This window comes from Littorina saxatilis, unplaced genomic scaffold, assembly GCF_037325665.1.
Source record: "Littorina saxatilis isolate snail1 unplaced genomic scaffold, US_GU_Lsax_2.0 scaffold_2570, whole genome shotgun sequence".
In the NCBI taxonomy this organism is placed as follows: domain Eukaryota; kingdom Metazoa; phylum Mollusca; class Gastropoda; order Littorinimorpha; family Littorinidae; genus Littorina; species Littorina saxatilis.
In genome coordinates this window covers 5,558-15,002 of record NW_027125943.1, presented here as the reverse complement: position 1 = coordinate 15,002, position 9,445 = coordinate 5,558, and the positions used below count along the sequence as shown (strand labels likewise).

At 39.7% G+C, this 9,445-nt stretch overlaps 2 protein-coding genes across 2 annotated transcripts; one reads left to right on the top strand and one right to left on the bottom strand.

Annotated features, from left to right (window-relative positions):
- Nucleotides 1–122: 122 nt before the first annotated feature.
- Nucleotides 123–5,547, top strand: LOC138954404 (uncharacterized; the record flags this gene model as incomplete). Its single annotated transcript, XM_070326266.1, has 10 exons — nucleotides 123–499; nucleotides 806–1,012; nucleotides 1,590–1,665; nucleotides 2,060–2,083; nucleotides 2,365–2,589; nucleotides 2,960–3,030; nucleotides 3,164–3,268; nucleotides 3,419–3,630; nucleotides 3,999–4,163; nucleotides 4,366–5,547. Coding segments are annotated over 10 exons (1,712 nt in total), but the record flags the coding sequence as incomplete, so codon positions are not given.
- An 865-nt stretch (nucleotides 5,548–6,412) lies between these two features.
- LOC138954405 (uncharacterized) lies at nucleotides 6,413–8,331 on the bottom strand. The gene is made up of 5 exons (XM_070326267.1): nucleotides 8,222–8,331; nucleotides 7,728–7,901; nucleotides 7,504–7,594; nucleotides 7,086–7,234; nucleotides 6,413–6,535 (listed from the first exon to the last, which is right to left on the bottom strand). Exons 1-5 carry the CDS (start codon nucleotides 8,314–8,316, stop codon nucleotides 6,529–6,531), a joined length of 516 nt encoding a protein of 171 aa, XP_070182368.1. The 5' UTR covers nucleotides 8,317–8,331; the 3' UTR covers nucleotides 6,413–6,528.
- Nucleotides 8,332–9,445: the final 1,114 nt, after the last annotated feature.

The window sequence follows — 9,445 nt, the reverse complement described above, 5'->3', positions numbered from 1 at the left end:
TCTTATTAATGTGTTGCTTTTGTAAGAATAAAACAAATTCTAATCTATTTCATTTGTATGTAATGTATACATGAATTTATACATTTATGTTGTAAAATGATTAAATGGTTTCATTCTTCTAGGGAAGTCTAATCTACATCAGACTGTATTGCACACTGAATGTTATTATTATTTTTATTTATTCCTATGTGTCAGGGATGAAAAGTATGCCAAGGAGGCAGACGAGGTGGCCTTTGAGGAGGTGGCGTACGGCCAGCAGGAGGACGAAGAGACAGGTGATGCTGACACTGCGGAGGAGGTGGAGTTAGGACCAGGCATCACCAGGATAGCCACAGCAGACCAGTGCCAGGACATTTGCAACAGCACACTGTGCCTAGCATTTGTCCACCAACTAAAGGCACTGGCTGCTGTGAGCATCAGGAAATGCTCCACTGCTGGGTGTGAGCATGTTCCTGCCGTGAAGGAGGGCTTCACAGGCTCAGCACTGTACCTCAGATGGGTGAGAACATTTTATTTTTTACTCACATGCGAAGCAAAAGTCAGTCTATGTACTCACCTGGTTCATCTGTCCGTCTGGCCGTTCATTCGTTAAAAACTAAAATGTTGAATTTATCTTGGACACTACTAAGTCTAACAGCACTAAATGTGGCATGATGGTTCAGATTTCAGAATGCACTTAGGCTTCATCAACTCATTATGTTTGTACATGTATATGTTCCTAGTAATCCTACTGACAGTGACACATTGAATTTTTATAAAGTCATTTGCATTTTTGTTTTTTTCAAATCTGATCTGTGAATTTCAGGAATGTGTGAAAGGCCATGTGAGCCACACATGGTGTGCCCAGCCCACCCTGCCCAACAAAATTCACTGTGGTGATTTTCTAGTCAGCACATGTATCCTCCTAAGTGGAAATAATTATGCCAAGCTGGCGTTGTGGGCGAAGGTGCTGAACCTGCCCTTTCCTGGTGCTACCTTCCACCAGGCTGTCCAGAAACATTATGTGGTGCAGGTAATTAAAAAACAGTTAAAAAATAATTTATAATGTGTGTGTATAAAATGGAAAGAAAATGGAATTTGGATATTGATAGTTGTGTTGTTTATGTTTGCCTGCCAGTTTGTGTTAATATCTATGCATGTTTGTTTTTACCTGTTTAAATATTGTAAAGCGCTATGAGTAGATTGTCTAGAAACGCGCTATATAAATGTCCATTATTATTATTATTATTATTATTGATCTCTATCTTTATCTCTAGCAAACTCAAAGCGCGGCAAAGGTTGCACTATACAGGCGCCCTACTCACGGCCCAACGGGGATTTGAACCCGGGTTGCTGTATCCCTGGGGAATCGTGTTCACCACAGAACCAACCGGCCACCCTAGTTACAAATGATGTTTAGAAACTAAAAGCAACCCATTCTCGTTATGTATTCAGATGTTTTGTAACAAGTATGGCATTTTTTGTTGTTGTCTAGAACAGTTGACATAGTCTAGTCTGTGAGGCAAAATTCTTGCTTTGTGTGTCCCTCAGTGACTGTCCCAACTCACAAGAATATAGATATATAACTTTGTTTTCCATTTATCATAAAGGCTGTGAAGGACACATGGAAGGACCACCAACGAGCCATCTTCGACTCATTGGCAGAGCAAAATTTGGTTGTTCTGGGTGAGTGTTTGTTGTTCTTTTGTGATTTATGTTTGACCCCTTTGTCACTGTTGTGCCATTTCAGAAATATAATGTATCCAATGCTGTAGACTTAACCCAACCCCACCCCCCACCCCCCCAACCCCACAATAATATTGAAATGAATGTCTAAAATCAACTTTATATTTTCTATTTTATTTCTCAAAAGCAAAACATGATGTGATGCAGGACATAATATTCAATTTTGGACATTGTATCAAGGCGTGCTTGCTTTTGAGAAATAGACTGAAAGAAAAAGTTACATTTTCATGTAACCCACTGAAATTGACTTCCTGTTGTCAAGTGACGGCAGAGCACTTTTTATTGAACATTTATTTTGTTATGTCATTCCATTTTTGTGTGTGTGTGTGTGCAGGAGATGGACGCAATGATTCACCAGGTCAGTACGATTATTGCAGACCTGCATTATTCAATGACCCAATATATACCATGTCCCCAATTTTACATAGTCATTGGAATATTAGAATGTGCTATTTACCATCATGTAGAATGATATAGTCTAGGCGCTTGAGTAATTGGCTTGCCTGTGTTCTCGTAACCATGTTAACAAACAACTGAGCTTAGAAAAGCCTTGCAATTTTGATGTCCGGTCAGAGAATATTGTTTGCAGGTTTCATCATAAATGGTTACTTTTTAATGGTGCATTGAATTTTCAAATAGGTCATTGCGCACAGTACTGCAGCTACACTCTTATGGAGGCTGAGACCACAAAGATTCTCTCTGTCCAGTGTGTGGACAAACGGGAAACACAGCGAAAATCCACGAACATGGAAAGGGTTGGATTTAAGAGGGCACTGGATGAGGTAGTGCTTGAAGGTGAACGGGTGGACACCACTGTTGATGAGGTCGTCACTGATGCCCATGTGGGAATAGCTGCAGATATGAGTATGTTCTGTTTCCTCTTTTCCCCCCTTTGTGTGTGTGTGTGTGATTAACAGTCAATTATATGTTAGCGGTAATTTATTATGCAACATTTATTATCTATACATACATCAGTCCCATCTGGATGGACAGTGCAGTGAGTTAGAATGCTTAATTTCAAGATAATATACCTCTTGCCCACTTTGGGGATACAGTTTAGAGTGTGTCACCATTATTGTCTCTTTAGCAGCTGTTGTTCATTGTATTATGTGTGCATTGCTAAGCCCTTTTCATTTAATTTGGGCTGGTCATTTTAGCAAACATTTTAAAAATGTATGCACCAAATATTTGATATTGCAAATGAATATATTTTGTTCTTTGTTTTGTCAAAAAGAGGCGATCGGAAAAAAACATTCCCTTGATGTGTGGCATGTTGCCAAAAATATTGGCAAGAAGCTAGCCAAGGTACGTATGTTGTAATTGTGTTATAGTTTGATACAATTTTGAAATATTGTGAATGCTTTATTGGTTTTCTCATGTTTTCTTTGGTTTGTTTGTGTGTGTATCTTTACATTTTACATTTGCATTTTCTTCTTAGATTGCTGCAGGCAGTAAAGGTCGCAAGCTGCAAAAGTGGATCCCTTCGATAGTGAACCACTTTTGGTTCTGCTGCCAGAAGGCTGACACCAAGACAAAGTTCATGGTAACCTGTTTGGTCATTGTCTTGTTTGGTTATTTGTACGGTTTCATTTACAAATAATAATAGCACGTCAATCACAATTATGCACTAATTTCAATAGTTTGAAAAAAATCAGGCATGTATAGTTTTCTGAATGTGTCTGTTCCATTCCAGGGTATGTGGCGAGGAGTTTTGCAACATGTTTGCAACATACATTCTTGGGATGCTGGTGCCTGGTGCTGCGACCATGAAGACCTGGGCGGGGAAAGGGAGGATGGGAGGGCCTGGCTTGATCCTCAGGAAGACCGTGCCCTAGTGAAACAGCTCGCCTCTGTGGTCTTAGACCAGACTCTGATCCAGAAAGCAGAGTTGGTCATCACAAACAGGTTAGAAGATTATTATTACTCACTATTGAGGGAGAAATCAGGGAACTGTTTACAGTGTGCATGAAAGGAGATTATGTGGGTGCAACAAGTATGAACTTGTTTGTGTGGTTTTGTAATTACTAATACTCGATGTAAAAATCAGGAGTTGTAGTGCTCATACTGATGTGTGCTGGCCAACATTATACAGTGGAACTCTGTTATAGTGAATATAAGAATTTCGCTGTAACAGGGTTGATTTATATCATACAGTGAGGTAAATAAACAAGAAAACCTATCGCTACAGTATCAGCAGAACATCACTGTAAAATATTTAATGATAAGCGTGTTCACTTCTACCATTATATATAATACTTTCTTTTTACATACAGGAGCACATGCCCCCTGGAGGTGTTTCACCAACATTTGTTGATGTATGCGGGCAAAAGGTTTGCGTACACACCTCCGGTTTATGAAGCCAGGATTCTGTTGGCAGCCATGGACCACAACACTCATGCTGGTCGACCCTTGGCGACTTCAAAGGATGGCAGAAAGAAGTAAGTACATGTATTGAAACACACTCAATGCAATGTTTTTGTTGTTTGTTTTTTTCACAGGCCAAACATGTAAATTCAGGCTTCAAGTTCTAGATGTATGATCATGTCCTTGGCATGTTTAGTTATATTATGACATTCAAGGCCATTACAAGGGTTAGTGTCAAGCATTTTAGTCATAATTGTTCTTGTTCTATGTTGATAGGTATCACAGATGCTTCAATAAGAAAACCGGCCGCTGGTCGGTATTCCCTGTGAAGGTCCCAAAGACCTACCACCACATTCCAGCCCTGAAGCTGCGAATCATGGAGATGAGACTACAAGACCCGTTGCCACTGCACAGGAAAAAACCTCTGGCACAAGAGGACCCAAGGAGACTGTCAACACACCTGGCAGCAACCTCCCCACCTCCAACTAGTGAACTTGTTGCACAGAAAAAATCTCGTTTTACCTGAATGACGGTAGCAGTTGAGCTGGTAGTAGCCCAAAAGGAGGCAGAACATAAGGAAAGAGTGTCAAGTGGGATAATTATTACCTCCCTTTTTGTCTGCGGTTCTGTTACAGTTGTTTTTGACATGTGGAGAGGTACAACAATATGACACCAGTGGACTTTTGAAAGGCCCTTTTCAAGACAGCAATGTTTGTATGTGTGGGTAACCAGTAAAAATGCATAGACCCGCATAGTTCTATGGCATGGCTGTGTTTAGTTTTTTAATTTAATCTGCTGCCTTATCATGGACCCTAAATTGCGCTATTTCACCAATATAGATGGGAGGCTCTTGTATACATTGGCGAATAATGATTTTAATAATAACTTTGAAAAATAGTAATAACTTTGTGATTATACATTGGCAGACTAAATTTGCAAGAAAAGCATTTATCAATAGTTTCCAAAGCTGTATCATTTTAGTTGAGACTGTGTTGTATGATTTTCACTTCAAATTGATATCAATTGCCTTAGACTACATTTTGCTTCACAGGCTAGATTCAGGCGGCATAGAATGGCTGCAGGCACAAGAAACTCACATTGCAACACATATTATAATTGAGCATGTTGGAATGTTCGGCTGAAAATGTACCTCCCATTATAATTAAAGGAATGTCAGCGACAACCCACCTCTCAATGCAGGGACTGAGGGAGTGGTTGTGACATGGTGATCATGTTTTTTTTTTCTTTTCTTGTTTAGTTGAAAATATTGCTTGTGTACAATAATTGTTTATTCATGATACTAATGTGTGTGCGAGAGAGACTGAGGGTTTGTACAACATGTGTTAGTATATTCTTATTATGTGTGGCTGCAAGCGTGACTTAGCATATCTGTTTAGTTGGCTTTTGTACATGTTTACCTGGAAACAATATGAGAATAATGGTGGTAACGATACTTGATATTTGTCTGTCTGTTCATTTGTTTTTATGAGTGCGTTGTGGTGTGGTAATTGTGCAACAGTATGTCTGCTGAAAGAAAAGAAAAAAACAAAAAACAAAGACAGAAACTGTTTGTTGTCTGCAGATAAAGGGATGTACACCACTTTGAAAATGACTAAAGACTATTGTGTGTTTGTTGTGTGATATAAATTTAAAAACAATAACATCATGTTTCTTTTTCTGAACCCATTACAAAAAGTGGAAGTGATTCAGATTCTGTATTCAGAATTACACAATTTCAAAATCTGACAGCATAATTTACATGATATGACATTGTGTCACTGCTGGCACATGAACTTGTTTTGTTGTTGGTCAAATATACATTTATTAAAATTAACTTGTGGAGTCATACTAGTACATACAAAGTAAATGAACACAAACTTGTACAAAACAAACAGCTCAGCTGAAGAAACCATTTTAACATAATTTTCTAGTCAACCAAAATAACATTCTCATTTTCAAGACAAAATGTTTCTGTAATATTTTTCTTGCACTCAAAAAGTAATGTGTGCAAAAACCCATGGAAACAATCAAACAGCTGTTACAACCATACAGAGAGGCAATTAAAAATTTGAAAACTAAAAGTCAAACATGTCCAAGTCCTCAGGACATTTTGGTGCTTGAGGAAGAGACAGACGAAAAATATCCCTCCATGTTGTGTGTCGGTATTCAAGAGCAATTACCCCATCTACTGCAAGCGCGCTGGAATGTATCCTGTATAAACATTGTTGGGACTGGGGTAAGTATCCCGAATGGCCCACACACAACATGAAGGGATAGCCCTCCTGTTACCAGCCCCCAAACGACCATGCTGCCAGAAAACAAACTGGCGATAGGCAGCATGGCGATTGGAGGCGGCTTCGCCTCCCTCTTCCGCAAACACCAAAATGTCCACCCGCTGCCTCCTGCTCAGGTGTAGCACGAACGGATGTAAAATGATGTTCATCTCCTGCAAAAGAAAAAAGAAATAATAATTGTAATCATCAAAGTAACAACACATCACATTGACCCGGGTTCGAATCCCTGTTGGGCCTTGAGTGGGGCGCCTGGTAAAGTGCGACCTTTGCCGCGCTTTTAGTTTCCTACACAGCAAAGATAAAGCGCGTTGTAAATATCCAAATTTCATTTTTTTTCAAATACAAAAATAAGAAATACAAAAATAAATAAATAATAATAATTGGACTCCAAGGACTACATACCAATGTGAACTTCAAGGGAAGAGGAAAGTCGTTCACTAAAAGAAATTTGCTATTACAGTTTAGATTTTTGTCTAACAGAGAGAACCCAAGGGGGAAAAAAACCCTCTTCATTATAAGTGGAAAATCACAATAATAGAGTCCACTATAGTATGAGTACTAGCAGGTTCCACTGTATATCATTACATACAACTATATTACCCTGCACAAGTACACAATCTGACCATGACTGTGTTTATCTTTTTTTTCATGTAAATATTTTTTTAATAAATACTTTTTTATATAAAAAATGGGCATACGTACAGGCATTCTTGATATGCACTGAGTGCGGCGCTGGCAGCAGATCCGTTCTGCAGGTGTGGGCATGTGCCGACAATGTCGGCACACACACCAGTCCGGCCAGGCTGCATGGTCTGGTGATGGTGCAGGTGTTGGCACAGACGACTGATCGGCTGTTTTCAACAGAAAGCATTTTTATTTCTTAATTTATGATACATATTTTATGATTACCAATGTCAAAGTAAAAAAAATCAATAATGCACCATGGATGTAAATATATTTTTTTTGTTTTGTTTTTTGTATACAACAACAACAAAACCATTGAAAAAATACTTTCAGCAGAATGCAGAAACAAAATACTACATAGAGAGCTCACACAAAATACCACAATAATGACAAGAGCAAACTTATATCAGAACACCATAAAGCAGAAGTTACTTACCAAGCATGTCAAAAACAAGACCTGGTTGTGCAACAGCCAGGTCGAGGGCCAGTTGTCGCAGTTGTGCAATATCCAGCTGTTGGATCTGAGTCTGTAATAATGTAAAGACAACAAACATGTTTTAAAATGAAACATGTGTGCTGTTATCATTATCTGTGTATACATGCGAAAGACTTTGCTATTCATATCTCCTCATAATAATGTCAAATTAATTAAAAACACACCTGCAAGTTATTCCTGTGCTGCTGCGCAGTGGGGATGCCGGCCACATCCCACCTCCCTCGACCACCTCTCCCCCTGCCACTTGAAGAGCCCCGCTGCTGTGCTGTCGCCCCTCGTCCTCCTCTCCTCCTTCCTCTCCCCCTGTCTCCTCCTCTTTCGTTACTTGTGGAACATGTCTGAAAACAGCATTAATAAAACATTTGTGTCTTCAACATGAAGAACTAATTTACATCTAATGGTAACTTCTCCAATTCTCTCATCTATGTGTGCCAAACTAGCACATTTTCTCCTCAAACTATAGCGAAACCTGTGGTATCCAACAACGAAGGGGCCCAGACAAAAAGAGTTGGATACCACAGGTAGTTGGATACCACAGGTCAGATTCAGACTAAGTAATACGTATTTGGGTAATTCCCCAGTTGTATATCACAGGGTATTTGGATAAGACCAGTATGGATACCACAGATTTCACTGTAATGTACACATGAAAACACACCTGATCTTGTTCTTGAGGCTGACCACCTCCTCTTCCCCCTCCCCTTCCTCTCCTCCTCCCTCTCCCTCTGTGGGGTGCAGGCGAGTCTGTTTCATGATCACTCCGGCTTGTCTGAAATCAACAATAATAAAATAGTTGTATCTTCAGCATGTAGAACTAATTTTCATATAATTAATTGTAAGCTCTTCAGTCTCATCTATTAGAGCCAAAATAGCAAATGTTCTCAAACTAATGGACATGAAAACACACCTGATCTTGTTCTTGAGGCTGACCACCTCCTCTTCCCCCTCCCCTTCCTCTCCTCCTTCCTCTCCCTCTGTGGGGTGCAGGCGAGTCTGTTTCATGATCACTCCGGCTTGTCTGAAATCAACAATAATAAAATAGTTGTATCTTCAGCATGTAGAACTAATTTTCATATAATTAATTGTAAGCTCTTCAGTCTCATCTATTAGAGCCAAAATAGCAAATGTTCTCAAAGTAATGGACATGAAAACACACCTGATCTTGTTCTTGAGGCTGACCACCTCCTCTTCCCCCTCCCCTTCCTCTCCTCCTTCCTCTCCCTCTGTGGGGTGCAGGCGAGTCTGTTTCATGATCACTCCGGCTTGTCTGAAATCAACAATAATAAATTAGTTGTATCTTCAGCATGTAGAAATACATCTGGTAAGCTCTCCACTCTTTTTGTCATCTGTGAGTGCCAAACCAGTTTTTACTAGCAAATTTTCTCATCAAACTAATGTATATGAGAACACACCTGGGGGTATGGGTGGGGTTATGAGAGAAATACTTAGGTTAGGACTGCTAGACAGTCAAAGTCTTCTTCTGTCACATTCTTTGCACATGATTCTAGAGGGAGCAAAGAGGGAAGGAGGGCATCATCCATCAAACAAGTGATGACCAAGGAATAATAGAAAATTAAAAACCAACCGAGTACTTTATGCTGTTTACATGTTCTGAGCAAAAGTCCACAAGTACATTGAATGATTGATGTAGTGCTACAGGGATTACGACAGATCTAGAAGCAACCCATCGAAAGCAAAAAGAAGCTAAGAGGCATACAGCCTATGCTCCAAAGTTCATGAAGGCTGTTACCCTTTATAATTATCAAGATCTACGAGTATGCTTACTCTTACCGTCAAACTCAGAAAATGCGAGTGGGGCGGTTTTTGCGGTAGTGACATGAATGACTCTCACTCTGTCACTCTCATGTCGACAGATTGCTTC